This window comes from Lutjanus erythropterus, chromosome 14 (genome assembly GCF_056507025.1).
Source record: "Lutjanus erythropterus isolate fLutEry1 chromosome 14, fLutEry1.hap2, whole genome shotgun sequence".
NCBI classification, from domain to species: domain Eukaryota; kingdom Metazoa; phylum Chordata; class Actinopteri; order Lutjaniformes; family Lutjanidae; genus Lutjanus; species Lutjanus erythropterus.
This window is the reverse complement of record NC_139330.1, coordinates 17,824,916-17,842,289: the sequence shown is the minus strand read 5'-3', so window position 1 is coordinate 17,842,289 and position 17,374 is coordinate 17,824,916. Positions and strand designations below refer to the sequence as shown.

Sequence of the window (17,374 nt, the reverse complement as noted above, 5' to 3'; positions counted from 1 at the left end):
CAGCTAGCAGTTCCTAGCTAATGATTGGTTGATAGATCAGTTGGCAAATTAGCAAGTGTTGTACTAACATGAGCTAAATTAAGATGTGAAAGAAGAATGAGGTATCAGTCATTTGAGCACAGAGCTTTTGAGCACAGGGTTTAATATAAAAGTTTTCAAAAACCTGTCTTCCCATGATTCCCATGAATGCCTAAGATGGTCAGCCTAATCTTTGTATATTTGAACTATCACTGCCAATCTTTGAATTTATTTTCACACATTTTAACATTTTTTGGGGACTTTGCGCTCTCCTGTCATCTGGCTTGCCCTGACCTTTGCTGCCCTCTTGATGTATTTAATTGTACATAAAATGAAGCACTTTGTACTGTACATTGTTAATTTATTGCACAGCATTTCTTAGGTTTGCTTTATTGTTAGTTGCCTTTGTGTTTGTTTGTCTGTTTGTTTTCTATTAAAATGTAATGAAAGAATAATAAATGCTTCAGTCTTATGTATCATTTAGGCCGATGAAAGTGTTCATCCTTCTTTGAGACAGTAATACCTGACGGTTTGCAGTAAACACAACCTTACTCTTCACATTGTTCACACTGGGGTTAGGATACTCTGGGGCAAGCCAACAAGAATAGAAAACCTTCCAGACCAGCGTCCTCTTCGTTCCATCACGCCTTTCTCAATTTCGCCTCAACAAATACCTCCCGTTCTCTCCCTCATCATGGTAATCCTCAAAGAGCCCACTAACTCCCAAGCGCTTGGAAGTTTCTTTACTGTTTAATACTAGTTTAATTAACTTTGTCCAGACAGAGCAGGGCCGTGGGGGTGGAGGGCATGAGGCAAGTTGCCCTTAAAAATCATCCCGCCTCTAATTTTGTATGCTAATCTCCTTTTTCACGCCGCACCTCCTTAGGAGTGGGGGAAAGAAATGTTGGGAAAACTTTGGGTTGCCTGTGCAGGGCTTCCTGCGGCTGTTTTATTTCTGGGCCCACCTATTTGGATCCTTTCACTCCTCTAGGGCCTTCCTTTGCTCGATTTAACAATGAATGCAGAGCTAATCAGCTCTCTCGGAAATGCACCACTGTCGAGGAAGGTAATCCCTTCTTCTCTACTCTCAATGGGCTGTCGCCTTCTAAAGGACTTTGGGAAAAGGCTTTGCACAGATTCACACTGTTCTCTCAAAAGAAGTTAGTTCAAGTATTGTGCCCAAACAAGTGGGTTTTATAAACACATGCTTGCCAGGATACTCACCCCACCTGCGAGTAAGAAGTGCCAGGCCCAGGCAGACTAGCACATGGCAGCCGAAGCCGAAACCCTTCAGACGAGATGGGACATGAAAGAGGAGATTAGAGGTCCCATTGAGAGGGGGGCGTTCATTTCTGCACCTTCCTCCTTTTACTCAATAAAGTGTCAAGGAAACACCTTGTTGACATCTTATTTACCAAATAATGATCATAATCAAAACTCCTCCCTCCTCTGATGACCCCTGTGGGCTGGCTGGATCGCTCTGGCTGGCATGCAGCAAAAAATGCTCTCACCAACAAAAGAAGCGGCATACCAAGCTTCTGCCCCGCGGCTCTGTGGAAATTCTGCTATTTACTGTGATAGAGGGGACAACAGAGGCACGTCAAAATGTTCATTCACAGCATTTTGCAAGCAATGGAAGATTATAATTAGGACAAACATTTTAGATTGATGCAGGATCCTTATATGGACTTAATTCTTTGGTTAATTATGTGAATCATGCACTGGCTCACTTTCAGCAGAAAATTTCCCACTCATATGCCCACATGTAAAACATAGTCACACAAAAGCTGCTGACACAGCAGTCAGTTAATGTGTGGGAAAGCCAGATGGAGAAACCCGTTTGGCTGTTTTAAAGCTCAGCGTTTTGACACACCTGCAATTTCAGTCCAGATCAGCTGTTCATCAGCACCAAAGATGAAAGAGAGGGCATTGCTCTCGCAGGCAGTGTATGAAGATAATACTGTGCTTAACCTGCTGGCTGCAGGTTCAACTCACAGAACAGAAGAAGATCTCAGCTTCAACAAGAGACAGTTAATTCACTCTTTTATTGCACAGAATTACCACTGTAACATTTAGCCTTTACCCTGCTGTACTATTACTTTTCTTGTTGTCTTCAATCATATGTGTTGTTATGTTCAGAGGTTTATGACCTAGGGGAGATCAGGGATGGTTGTAACATTTTGTCTTTGAGCGTCAGTAACCCAGTGATTGTTCATGCTAGATCTCTCAAACTTTGACACACCGTCAGTTTATGTCAAATTAACCCAGTAGTGGGGTAGGTTGTTACAACCTACCCCACTACTGGGGTGAGTTGTAACACCTGCTGATGATAGATGTAACAATGAGAGGTAATTTGCTTAATTAACATCTGAACTATCCAATTTATGAAAGAACATTATTGAAGAGTAAGGAATGATTTTTAATACAGTGAACAATTTAAAGTTAGAACAACAACAACAAAAACTATCTTGAACCCTTACGTGTCGCACACATAAGGGTTCAAGATGTTTTCCCCCTTAGGTGGAGGCTTTGTAGGTCCAGAACTTACAATGTAGAAACTTGACCCACACTTCTTTCAGCCTTGACTTTGTAAAGTGTTTTCATTGCACACGATGCAGAAATTCTGATCATTTTAATGAACTGTTATAACTATCCCCACCCCAAGCAGCCATTACATAGCTAACTGTTTTAGCATGTGGGCAAGAAGGTAGTGTGAATGCAAAGCATCACATTAAACTAGAGAAACCACTGTATCTACAGTACAATGAATGCTAGGCAAAAACTAATCTTGATAGGAAACTTGAATTTTTCTTACCTGGACCAAAAGTGTAAAAAATGATTTGTGATGCTGAGCAATAAAGTGTACAGGACTTTCTTCTCTTTTCACAAGATGTAATTTTTACCTGAAAGTCAGTTTTTTGGTAAAAAAAAATCCCACAACGTTGCCCACAGAGACATGCCGCTTCTACTGTGAGCTAAAGAAGGAAATGGGGGTGTACATTATCGATGACATCACCGCTGAACTTTTCTAATGGTAAAACTTACAATGATAGATTTAACCTTGTGTTACAACACAACCTGGTCGCCCCTACTATAAATTAGCTCAGAGGTTCACATGAATAACTAGAGTCCACAGTTTAAGGCAAAACATTTTTGCATTTTCTATGTTAGTGTCTTTCCCTCAAATGAGCAACCACACAAATAAAAAAAAAAGTGAAGGGAGTTCCACCACATGAAATACACATTATGACAGCGTGTGAAACAGCACTACAATGTTGATGAGTCAGACTACACTATTCCCCCCCACCCAGAGAGTGACACGACCTCCGACCGAGGGGTCTGAACTTCCGTCTCTCAGGCCAGCCCTGCCATGTCCAATTTGCCAGCACACATGAGCCCGATGCGACACCACAGAGAACGACTGGGCTTTTAAGCACGAGTTATCTCAATTTGAATAAAATATGTTAAAAATATGTCAATGTTTTACTATACAGCACTGGCAGCATTAATAGAGAATTGTCTGATTTTGAGTTTTGGTCACAGGTTGAATTGAGTGTTTTAATACTTTCTTTTGACTCTACAACATATCACTCTGACATATAAATAGCAGAAAAAAATTACACAAAGGGGCAGATTTCTCTCAGGTAGCGAGTGATAATGCAATCAGTGAAAGATGGGAAAATGACTTATAATGCTTCAGAGAATCCTTGACTAATAGGATTTATGGCTTAGGGGTTCTGGACCTACAAGACCTAGAGGGGCGAGGGTCAGTGTGAATGTGAGAGAAAGCCAACACAGATGAGCACAGATGAGCGGGACGTCCACCATGTGCTTTAAACAAATCTGCAGTCACCTATGTTGTATTATCACGTCAGTTTGTTAGCAATTAGATCAAGAAACTGGACGTTTTGCAGCTGTAATCAGATGCTTGTAACAGGAGCTCCTCGAGAGAATCTGTGTTTTGACAGCAGTCCATCTGTCGAGGAGGAGACAGCAGTGATGTATGTGTTTGCTGCTATCAGCAGGATTGAGATACAAACTTCTCACCGGGGTGGTCAATCTCCTGGCTGTGGGTATCTGCAAAGAATGGGGAGAGAGGAGCATCAGAGGGATCAGCTCAGCTCAGCTCAGCTCAGTGATCTGCACAGGAAACACAGAGCATGGGAACCCACCAGGGAGCCCAAACTAGTCCCTGTGGTGGAAATCTGCTGATAAAGGCTGACTCGAGAGATAAAATACAAGATTTTACAAAAGAATTCAGGAGATGTTTTGTACCTTTGAGCTAAAACTACATCATCCACTTAAAGACAGACAATGGCAGAATTTCACTCTTGGTGTTTCTGGCTGTCAGTGCTATGTTACGCACAGTCAACTACAACATACAGTACCAGTCAAAAGTTTGGACACACCTTCTCATTCAATGTGTTTTCGTTATATTTATTATTTTTTCTACATCATTAATTAATACTGGATACATCAAAACTATGAAATAACATATATGGAATTATGTAGTAAGCAAAAAGTAAAAACAAGGCTAAATATGTTATTAAAAAAATCAAGGATTTAAGATGACTAAAGATTCAATAATATTGTTGTCTGTAAGAGTGTTTTTGCTTTTGATTGTTGATCCCTGGTCTTTTCATGCTCACCTGTCAACTTACAAGAGTGCAAAATTTTTTTACTCTTTGATTCCATAAAGTAGCTACCTTTTGCTTTGAAACTGCAGGTCTGCTGCAACTCTCAGTGCATTTTTCTTTACTTTTCTACTTGCCACTGCCTTTAATTAATTGACTAAAATATAAAACCACACTGTAACTTTTACTCTCCTGTTTCTATTTAACTCTGAAATGTGTTTTATTTTGCTTTATGTTCCTTTTACATTTTAGTCTTGCCTTGATTTTTTTGAATTGCCTTGTTCTTGTGCCTAAAATTACGCCTGTTTGTTAAAAAGATTATACCGGAAGGTTACAACTACTGGGTACCAATGATCAAAGTGATTGATAAGATGTTCTCCATCTAGTTGACTATCAATCTGATATCGATGAAACAGAGGAGGGCTCATGGATCAGTCCACTGAGCAAGGTACAGTGTGTACTCTCAGAAAGGATGGTCGTGAACTGATCAATACAGTGATGCTGAGGCAATGATAACCGTAGTTAAATATTGGCTCAGCATTTCAAAAGTGTTTGCTCAGTCGTTCATTACCATATTTCATAGTCTGAAAGACAAACAGAGGGGGCACAACTTCTGTGTTGTATCCTGTACTTCGTCAGTCACATTACACTGGATCAGCCCACTGCTTTTTACTGCTGTGTTTGTTCAGACCAGCACTGGTGGAGGAAGTATAGAAGAGTTACCTTTTTACATTTTTCAAAACTGATTCGATTTTTTTTTTTTTTACTTTTCTTGTTCTTGTTCTTGTTCTTGTTCTTCTTTTTAAACTTAATTAAAAGTAGCAATACCACCCTAGAAAAATACTCCACTATTAGTAAAAGTGTACTTACCTAGTGTAAAAATTACTTTGTGCACATTATGCATAATGACCCCTGCCTACTGTTGTACTATGTCTATACTTTTGGGCAGTGTAATCTATACATCATATTTTATAGCCAAATAAGGGCTGCAACTATTATAAATTTTTATTACAGATAAATCAGATGATTCTTTTCACAATTAATAGGAACAGTTTTTAGAGACTAAATGATAAACAATTAGTTTATAAAGTGTAAAAAAAAGCTTATTTTGTCGAGTCAACAGTCATGACTAACAAATGACAAAGAAAACCAGCATTACATACATTACTTACCTTACATTTAAAAAGCTGGAACCAGCACGTTTGACATTTTTGCTTGAAAAATTGGCCTATTGAACTGATTAATCAATTATCAAAATTGTTGGAAACACATTTCTTTTGATCAGTGAATGATTAATTGATGTTTTAGCTCATAAATTGATAATATCCTTTGTATGTATAGTCTTAATTTAAAAATCAACTTGTCATTAGAGCTGTGAAATAAATAGAGTGCAGTAAAAGGTTGTCTACAACTTCTTCCTCCAAAATGTTCTGGAGTAGTATATCAAAATATTTCAATAAAGTTCAGGTGCCTCAAAACTGTACTTAAGTGCAGTACTTGAATAAATCTTCAGAATAATGCCGATACCTGCATTCAGCTTTGAGCATGGACACTCAGAGCTCGATATAATATTCCCTGGGGCTGTGAATGTTTGTTTGACGATCGGTTTCCTGAAATGATGGGTCGTGTCTAGAAGGTAACCCCAGACCCGCAAAAGATCTCGCGAGAGTAGCCGTTGTAACCCAATCCGTCATCTTTCCCTGGCTCTCAAGTACTGTCTGTCGCTAAGTCTACACAGATCCTAAGCACAGCATTTTCATATGTTACAACACAATTACTTTAGACAGCGTGCACAATAAAGAAACAATGCGTTAAAATATCGCGAGAATTTCGCAAATCAGGAGTTTCTTTTTTGAGAGAGAGGGCAGAAACTTCAAGAAAAGCAAGTACAATTGCGCTCTCTGGTGGTAGAGACACGTTATTACAATATGAGCATTTAGTCTCCCTGTGCATAAGGTGTCGCTGTTCGATCTTTTGAACATGACATTGCCGAAGTGTTTCCTTGGCTGTTTTAGTTTGTGTCGTTTGTTTTCTAGCTGAGTGTAAACAGCTACACGGAAAAGAGCGGAGGAGAGCGGCTGTGTCGTCGGAGCTGCACAGGTTTCCTTTATCAGTTTATTAACGGTGCATGGGAAGAATTGCATGGTATTCCTGACTCGGAAGTCTGTCACGGCAGAGTCCGGGTGAAAAGCCAGTCTCTGGTTGTTTGTGTAGGGAGGACGGAGGCGGCTAATCATCGCTGGTCAACGGCCATGGCAGCGGCGACAGTGGTGGAGGCTGACCCGGTGGAGAGTGAGGGCTGCACCGGGTGCTCTGGCGTCCAGAGCCGGGGCTGGGATGAGTCTCAGCTCCGGACATATACTTTCCCAACCAAGCCCATTCCCAGACTGTCCCATACGGACCCCAGAGCAGACATGCTGATAAATAACGAGGTAAACACACTAAGTTAGCTTTCTGCAACTTGTAACACACCATGTATGCCCGGTGTTATCAAGGGGGTCGTTTCACAGGGAGAAGCCCTGTATTAATAACAGTTTAACGCAAGGAGCTGCAGCATGAAAATGATATTATAAGTTAAAATCAAAAGCAGTTATTAGTGCACATGATGTTATTAATGTGCCGTCATAACGAGGTATTAACAGGTGCAGTGGACTGTATATAATTTTGTTTAGGATTATGTTTTATTGCTGGGTCTTGAGAGAATGATTTCATTATTAGTTCTTGCCGGGAGAATTATTCAGATCTGATCAATTAGTGAACTCATTGATTAGTCGATTGACTTGTTGATACAAAGGCTGCACGATATGGAAAATCATATTGCGATTATTTTGACATATGTTGCTGTTGACATTGCTGTGTATTGATTCATGATTAGTGGCAATGATTATTTTTTGCATCACAATTGTCATGTTCACTTTTTTTAAAGTCATGATGATTTGACATTTGTCGGCTTCTGTGCGAAACAGCTGCTTTACAGTACTTCATTATAATGCTGTTTTCTCACACATTTGTCCTTTATCAAAAACATTGCAACTTCTGCGATTTGGATTTTGCACTTGGCCACATTGCAATTGCGACAATATTCAGATTAACTGTATCGCCATCGATGAGGCTATTAATCATTAATCAATTAGCCATCTTTCAAGCAAAAATGTCCTAGTTCCATCTTTCCAGTTGTAAGGATTTGGCCATGTCGTCTACATCTGCATTAGTGACAATAAATTACATCCCAAAGTAATTTAAATTGAGGATAGCATTTCTCACATTTGACAATAAATATAACTCTTTTGTTAAAGTGTCTTCTTGCCAACAGTAGCTTCTTGTAGTTTTGGGTAAGGTTAGTGAAAATGAATAATATTGGAATTAATTTGACTATATTGTCATATGATTCATGGTTACTGGGAATGTTTTTTTTTTCATTTTTCATGATGATGTGATGATGATTTGTTGGAGTCTGTCCCATTTGGAGAAAAAGATTTGTAGGCCAGGGTATCTCCTCAGCACTACAGTAGATGTTCATTAACTGTGCAGCCCTAGTTTTGGGAATGGCAGCCTAATAAATCTGCAGAGCTGATTGGGATTGAAGTTCAGTCCAATCAGGGATGTCACATCTGGTAGTTTTACATCTGGTCAGAGATGTTAATTGTTGACTTGTAACTTTGCGTTTTGATAAGGGAACCTATTCACCTAACTAATGCTTATTCATGTTGATGTTTCCTGTCATAATGGAAACGTTCATGACTTCACTGAAGTGCCTCACCCCGATACAGACCAAACGTGTGTTAACAGCTCCAACTGTCAGCTCTTGACAATTGGTTTACAAGAACAGTAACGACAATTTTGTCAATCTAACCTATGCAGATAAATTTGAACTTTGAGATTTTCAAGTGTAGCTCAAGTGAAGTGAAAAACATTTACACACCTTAAAACTGGCAAATACTTAACATATTAGGGAAAGAATATTTGTTCCATACACTTTCAAAACCATTTTCAGTGTTTACTCTGGAATTTTAATACAGCTGTGGTGCTTTAATTTTAATTTGTCTCATGTCTGATCTTTGGGTCTTTGTTATGTTTAAAGTTTCTAATGTTAAACATCTTTTTAATCATTATACTACAGTTAATTTAGATGGATAATATTAAGGCTGAATTACAGTTGCAGTAGTTGTAACTTCTTTTTTGTGGTGGTATGCAGCTAACTAATACAGAGGAAACTTTTTTTTTGTTTTTTGTTTTATGACCCCAAACTAGGGCTTATTTGACTGAATTTGCACTGAATGGCAGCTAGGCAATAATGGTTTGTTACAGTGTACAATAAATATTTAGGAACATATCATAACATAGATAACATATAATGTAAATAATATAATATTTAGCATATCCATCAATTCGCTGTAGTAGACATGGTTTGCAAATTGCACATTTTATCATAAAACAGGCTGAAAGTGAACATTATTTATTCGAAATGAGGATTTGTAGAGGTTATTGTCACGTGCAACAGGAGCTGTTGGGCATTTGTTTCAAACATGAACTGTGACACATAATGAAAGCAAGAATGAATGAAAACATCACGATTATGGTTTATCTTTAAAAAGTTAAGTATGTCAGGGCTCATGGCAGGCATGTCCTCTTTACTCACTTATTATTATTATTTTTTTATCTTTTCAGCTTAAATTTGGCATCAAGCGGTCTTATTGTTCTAAAATTCCCCCAACAACCAATCATACAAGCGCTCGTGCGAGAGAACAGCGTTCTCTGTCCAAATATGGCTTGTTCATATTGTCTCTGTATTAGATCACGTTAATCGTAGAAAACCCCGGGGACACACCCGTGGTCTGTCCCCGTATGCCAACAAGTCTTATCTGAAAAAGTCCTGTTAGATTAATTAAAATGGCAAAAAAAAAAAAGTCGATTTTGCAATAAACACACGCAGCGGTAGTCAAAAAGAGTCGGAGCATCGCGTGCAGCCGGTTGCTTCGTTGCTGGCAGCGAAGAGAAATAAGTCGCAATTCATACACTATCCATATTAAAGTTAGTCATTGGGTTTTTTTTCCGACATCATTTAAACTTCTCGAGACCTAAACCTGCACGCGGCTCTCGCTGAAAGTGAAACCGAGAGCCGGTGCAGCGAGACACAGGCAGGCAGCGGGAGCGCGCCCACCGGTGTACGTTCAGTTAGTCACGTAGCCCTCGGAGCTGAGTGTGTGTCCGCTGTCATACACTGCACTGTGCATGCACTGCGTGGGATGCATGCATGTTCCCGTTTGTTGAAAAGCTTCTTCTAGACCGCAGTTTGGGGATGTTGTGACACGATTAAGATGACATACGTGCAGCGACTGTTAATGTTCCGCTTTTATTCTTAAGAGAATTAAAAATAATTTAATGGACTTTTTCTTTGCAGTTTTTATTATATTGAACCTGTTTAATGAACCACATTAATAGTCACAGATGTTATAGAAGTTAAAACTATTAATTGCAATTTTATGCAACTACAGTAGATGTGATAAAAACTTAAATCCTATAATCACGTGATAATAACAAAGATAAATAAAGATAAATTCTTTGTGCAGTGGTTCTCAAATAGAGGCCTGTAGTACTCTGCCAGGGGGTCTGTGAAAACTTTTTAGGTTCATTCATTTAAATTATAGTTTGCATTTATTTTATGATTAGAGTTCTAGCTGTCATTACAAGTCGATTCCTCTCCACAAACAATTTTATAGACCTTTATATAATTTTATAGATCATTAGGCCTATTTTATATTTTCTAGAATTTATGTTTTAGACACAAATAATTATTGTATATGATGTAAAATATACTATCTTGGTGTAGGGATAGATATGAAGGGGTCCCTGGTATATTTTCTATCTTGCAAGGGGTCCTTGACTCTTAAAATATTGAGAACCTCTGCCTTAGTGCAATATTCCTTTGATATCTTGCTTGTTTTTACAGTGATATAAATAGACATTTTACAATGCATTTTTGTAAAAATGTTGAATTGAAATGTCATTTATCTGTTTTCAGGAACCGGTGGTTTTAACAGATACAAACCTTGTGTATCCAGCTCTCAAATGGGACATTGCATACCTTCAAGAGAACATTGGAAATGGAGACTTCTCTGTTTACACTGCAGAAAACCACAAATTCCTCTACTATGATGAGAAGAAAATGGCTAATTTTGAGACCTTTGTCCCCAAGTCACGACGAATGGAAATGAAATTCTCTGAATTTGTGGATAAAATGCATAGAACAGAGGAAATGGGAGGCGAGGAGAGGTAAGATATATTTATTGAGGACATTTTTGTAGGAGCAGGAATATGATGTAAGTTATGTTTATATCAACCCTGCCCAATCTAAGCATAATCCTCTCTTTGAAGCTTGAACAGCCATGTGTCAGGAACAAGATGTGTCAGTGCTGCAGCCAGGTGTGCTTGACAGTGAGAGGTGTTTTCTCTCATGAAATGTAATGCAGCACAGGAAAGTGGAGCGAATGACTAAGCATTTATAGGGAAGACTCAGGGTAGAAGCCTATTCCTGTGACCTGACTTGGCCTGGCGGCACACTCCCAGATCGCTTACAAAGTGAACTCACTTTTTGACTCATCAACACTCTTATCTACTATCTACTCTCTTCTACCTCCTTCAATGTTATGTTGTTTTTCATGATTTCAATGAGATGCAGTTTGCTGAAATACAAGAATCATACACACAAGCTTATATCCTTTAGGAACATTTATAGCACTTTTTAAAATTAGCTGCTTTGCGACTTGTTTCGGGTCTCCGTGTGTAAAACAAAGTGTCTCATACATTTTGCGCGTCTCTTTTCTCATGCATTTCAAGGGTTTATCTGCAGCAGACTCTGAATGACACAGTCGGGAAGAAGATTGTTGTTGACTTCCTTGGTTTCAACTGGAACTGGATCAACAAGCAGCAAGCCCAGAGAAACTGGGGACAGCTGACATCCAACCTGCTGCTCATAGGCATGGAGGGTAAGGGAACTGACATAAGGAATCCAGTGTCACACTTTCTGTTATACAGTGTAGGATAATACGGCTCCTCGTTTGTCACTGCACCCAGTGTTTTCCACACATCACACTTTCTATTAATATTCTCCCACACAGGCAATGTGACACCGGCACATTACGATGAGCAGCAGAACTTCTTTGCACAGATCAAAGGCCATAAGAGATGCATCCTCTTCCCTCCAGACCAGTTTGAATGTCTCTATCCATACCCTGTGCATCATCCCTGTGACAGACAGAGCCAAGTAAGCTATTGAACTTCATTTATGGAGTAGCATATGTAATTTAGTTCAGTTAGTTTCATCCCTAATGGTAGAAACAATTCACAGAAAGAGGGAATCCACTCAACATACATACATTACACAGTGGTGTCTAACCATTAAATGCATGGTTTGTTTTATTAGAGGTCGGGTTGCATTAGGTACTTATTGACAGTCAGTGTATTAGCTTCAGTAGGTGGCAGTTGACACACCCCAGGTTAGAGAAACAGAGAGAAGCACCAGCACAAAAGCTAAGCAGTGTACCACTGTGGACAGGATCAGCAACAAAAGGTATTTTTTTTAAAAAAGGCCCATCTAAGGAAATCACTGCTTTGACATCACACAGCCTTTTTCGACAGGTGTCAAGTGCTGTTACATGAGTCAAATATAGCTCTCACCCGACCGACCCAACTCCATAGGCAAAATCAGTAATTTTACACAGAAAGCAGGAGTTGCTGGTCTTCTACTGCCTCATCCTTTTTTTGTTGTAATGTATGACTTTGTTTTTTTTTAAAAGGATAGTTTGGATTAACCAAAGTCACACAATAACAGAAAACAAACAGACACACAGATTGTCGCAGCAGTAAACTAGCAGCTCCCACATTCTGCAGGATAAAATTACTGAATTACTGATTGGAGGTTGGTTGGTTTGGAGAGTGCGATATTCGGCTAAAGACGGTTTCCCTTCAGAAAAGGCAGTCTAATGTTAAAGAATAGCAGTGGATATATTGTGGTGCCCCTCTCTGCCTCTTCAAACTGGGGGCGTGCTGACTGCCATCTACTGTAGGTAACAGACTGACTATTGAAGAACCTCATTCAACCCCACATCAAATAAATCTGAACTATCACTTTAGGAAAATTATTATGAATATACTGTGTTAAGATTACTTGAAGTAAGCGCATACATTTGGTAAAAATTGGTACAATATTTTAAAGAATTACTTTTTTTTAAAGCAAGTGTCAGAAAAGTAGGAAGGATTTAAATGTCTTTTACATTATAGAAAACAGATGTATATTTATGTTCATGTTTTGTAATGTGTCCATTTTTCATTTATAGGTTGATTTCGATAACCCTGATTATGAGAAGTTTCCCAGGTTTAAAAATGTTGTTGGCTATGAGGCTGTTGTGGGCCCAGGAGATGTGCTCTACATCCCCATGTACTGGTAAGCAGTACCTCTGTACGGCCTTTCTTTGGAAATGATATATACCAACATCACTGATGTAGAAAATGCAGCTCCACCACTAAATCAGCTGATTATCTCCAGGGCATTGAGTTTCTTTGATGAACTGCCAGTTGATGTGTTTTCATGCTCTCTGCATTTCAGTGTGTTATTCTTTGATTTAACTGCTCAACATGCTGTTAGAAAATCATTTGTCAATTTTTTTTATATTGCGCGTTTACTGTTGCCTTATTGATTGGCCCAGAACTGGCAGACGTTTGTGCTGTCAAAAGTAACCACTGTGTAATGCAGTTATAATTGTTGGTAATAAAGTTGATGTGTTGGAGCTAGGGCTGCACAATTAATCGAATATTAATTGCGATCGTGATTTTGGCTTTCCACAATTAAGTGAACATGATCAACTGTGATATTGACGTTTAAAATCTGTGCTCCACTCATAGAAAACTCTGCTGCATGTCACATCAAGCACTTCCTAAACTAACAGCCAGCCGTCCTGCAGCCTGGATTTTGTAGCTGCAGTCCAGAGTAGAATAGAAATATCCCACAGAGAGCAGACAGGCAACATGAAAATCAAATCTCTGGAGCAGATGGCCAAGTATTAGTCCTTGGAAACAGATCATCATTCAATTCAATTCACTGGAATTGAATTTAGAGCAGGTCATGTTAAGGAAGAAAAAAATAATATGCAAAGAAAATGACACTGCACAATCCTGAGTTCTAAAATAAGCAAAAATGGTTTGGTGACAAAGAAAAACATGCAAAAGTGTTTCGTAGCTGCAGTTTTCAGGCAGAAATCTACATGCACATGAGCTCAAAGATCAAGCAAAGTTAGTCTGGCAAGCTGTCACTGCACCCACTCGTAATGTCTACACCGAGCAATTACGTTTCCTTGCGTTGGCATTTATTTTCAGGGAGTTGTCACCACTCATAAAAAGTGCAAGACAGCTGTGTGTTACCTGCTTCATGTATTTCCTCTTTCTCCCACAGTACTACAAAGGGTCTGAGATGATCTGTCTCTGTCCATCACACTCTCTGTCTCTGTCTGTCTGGGTGCAGGTCCTTGAAAAGTCTTGAAATGTTGGAAACAGACGTACAAATAAAAGGCCTTAAAAGTATTAAATAGTCTTAAATATTTATTTACTGAATGCTGTAAGAGACTCCAGCAATATTGAGCAAAAGATGAGCTGTTGAAAGTGGCAGTCAGTCTAATCTACAAGAGGAAGTTGACTAGATTCATCATAACAACAGACTGTAGGCTACGTGACACATGATGGCACGTACCTGTTAATTTAAAATTCACAAGAAAACTATAAAACATCAGTCAGGAAAAAATATATATATGTTTAAAATATAATAATAATATAATAAATAAATGCATTTCTATAAATGTTCTTTAAGTCAACCAGTTATTGTAATTTTTGCTGACAAAATATGTATTTAGTCAAAAGACTTCATCTATATTTTCACACTTGATATTTAGTTTTATTGCAAAATTAAATTAAATTTGATTTAGTTTTGGCATTAAAACGTTTTTTTAAAGTCTTACATTGAACTTGCTGACACATTTAGACACTCTTCTTTTATTTCTACATGCTTATACAGCTTGTAATTTCTCAACAATCTTTTACTTGCACACATGATGGTGACATTAAATAACAGGCTTGGTGGCAGTAAGAAGTACAGGAAGTTCCTCTTTTATAGCCAGAATTTGATTAATTTATTTATATTTTCTTCTCTCTTCAGGTGGCATCACATTGAATCACTGCTGAATGGTGGAGTGACCATTACTGTCAACTTCTGGTACAAAGTATGCATACATAAATGATAACACTTCTTATTTTAACATGTGTGTTGTGTTCACGTTTCTTCATGATCACTTACCCAGTTGACTCATTTGTTCAGGGAGCCCCCACACCCAAGAAGATAGAATACCCGCTGCGAGCTCATCAGAAGGTGGCCATCATGAGAAATATTGAGAAGATGCTGGGAGAAGCACTTGGAGACCCACATGAGGTAAAAGCACTTGCTTTTAAACAAACTCTGTCCTACCGTCAGTGTACTGATTGCATAAGTCACACATGAATGTCACACTGACAGTTTCTAGAACATCAAATCAGATCCACATTTAGGTCACCTGTTACATGAAGTCCCTGGGGCATGCTGACCCTTCCAGCAACCCAATTACTGTGAATATTTATGGCGCACCTGATTTAGTACAAAGGAAAGACTCATGCAGTCTGAGACAATGAACAACTCTGATTCCAAAAAAGTTGCAACACCGTGTAAACTGTAAATAAAACATACTGGAATGATTGTGAATCCTTTTCAACCCGTATTTAATGTAAACAACGTTCATCAGGTACCTTCATCTGGTACCTGATGAACATCATTTAAACCAAAACTTTAGTTAATAAAGGTATCAGCAGAAAGTGAGACAGTGTGCAGGAGTTTCTCTAATTGCCTTTGAGATGAATCTTCCTCTGATGTACCTGTCACACATTCAGGTGTGCAGAGATTTTTAAAAATATTTTTGACACCGATGTTTAATGAAATGCAGTACAGAGACGAGATATTTAATGTTCAAAATGAGAAAGTTAATTGTTTTCTGTAAAATATAGACTCATTCTGAATTTGATGCCTGTAACACATTTAAATAAAGTTGGGATTAGAGCAACAGAAGACTGGGACAGTTGTAGCATCACCTGTTTGGTGATAGTATCATGGTTGGATATGAAAGGAGCATCCTTGAAAGGCTCAGTTATTCACAAGCAAGAATAGGGACAGTTTCCTCGCTTTGTGAAAAACTGCGTGAGCAAATAGTCCAAACAGTTAAAGAACAACGTTTCGCAACACACCAGTGCAGGGAATTTAGGGATTTCATTATTCACAATCCACAGTATCTTTAAAAAACTTAGCGAAGCCATACAAATCTCTGCATGTAAGGCCCAAGATTGAAAACCAAACATTACATGCCCGTGATCTTTGACCCCTTAGGGAGCACTGAATTACAAACCAACACGAAAGGTGTTTGTCACTGCATCTACAAATGTAAGTTAAGACTCTACCATGCAAAATGAAACGCTTACAAAGGAGAAGGGGTGATGTAACACAGTGGTAAACATGTCCCTGTCTCAGCTTTTCTGGACTGTGTTACATGCATCAAATTCACAATCAGTGTATATTTACAAAAAACAAAGTTAATCAGTTTGAACCTTCAATATTTTTGTACTATATTCAATTCAGTATAGGTCAAAAAGGTTTAAAAATTATGTGCTAACTTTTTTAGTATCAGGGTTGTATAATACGGGGTGTCCACAAAGTCTCTTTGCAATTGATGAGATATGTTAATTAGATTTGTTCTATGTACTCAGTGGTTATCAAAGTTTTTAATCACATTCATGCTTCACACATGAAGCATAAGATCACTGATGCCATTGCCGCCATTGATGAGGCTATGTTACAGCGAACATGGCAAGAAATCAAGTACCATCTCGATGTGCTTCGTGCAGCTAATGGTGCCCATATAGAGGTGTATTAAATGAGGAAAAAAAACTTCAATATCTACTTTTCATTTTGTAATAATTTCCACAGATTTGTCTATTCATTTGCCTTTGTAATAAATCTGTTAAATTGTAAAGAGACTTTATTGACACCCTGTATGTCTAACACTACATGAAGTAGCTCATCCTAATCAAGAATCCTTTTGTTTTTCTGCAGGTTGGACCTCTACTAAAAACGATGATTAAGGGCCGATATGACCAGGATCTCAGTTAGAGCCACACCCTTTAAACTGTTAAGTAGACTGCTTCTGAAACGGTATGCGTGTGAAAATGAGACTGCTGCGTGTGTAATGCACATTCTGACTTTGGAGCTACGTGTCACTGCATGGCAATGAGCGGCCATCTCCAAACCATTCTGCTTAAGTTGTCTCCGAGTGCCATGGTCATCGCAAACAGTTACCGAAGACACGTCTGAAAAATCTCATGGGAATTCACCTACTTGAAGATGTCTTTGAAGAGGAGGCCTAATTTGGCTCAAGTCTATATATATATTTATGTGGACCAGTCTCAGCAGTCTCATAATTCAACCTAATGGGTATTTGGGTGCATTTGTTTACCCAGTCAGTAGATGCTGTCTGAGATCGGTACCTTTGGAACAACCTCAGCATTTTGACCACTAATGGATGAGTCAAGGGGAATAATATATACAGTACACATCAGTTAGATTCAGGACATTTCTTATATACACGTAATAGGAATGA

General features: G+C 38.6%; 1 protein-coding gene across 1 annotated transcript; it reads left to right on the top strand.

The window, feature by feature from the left end:
• The first annotated feature begins 6,676 nt into the window (after nt 1–6,676).
• Nucleotides 6,677–17,374, top strand: hif1an (hypoxia inducible factor 1 subunit alpha inhibitor). The gene is made up of 8 exons (XM_084735760.1): nt 6,677–7,084; nt 10,675–10,925; nt 11,490–11,638; nt 11,771–11,916; nt 12,989–13,095; nt 14,857–14,920; nt 15,016–15,126; nt 16,831–17,374. The coding sequence occupies exons 1-8, from the start codon at nt 6,905–6,907 to the stop codon at nt 16,885–16,887; spliced, it is 1,065 nt and encodes a 354-aa protein (XP_084591886.1). The 5' UTR covers nt 6,677–6,904; the 3' UTR covers nt 16,888–17,374.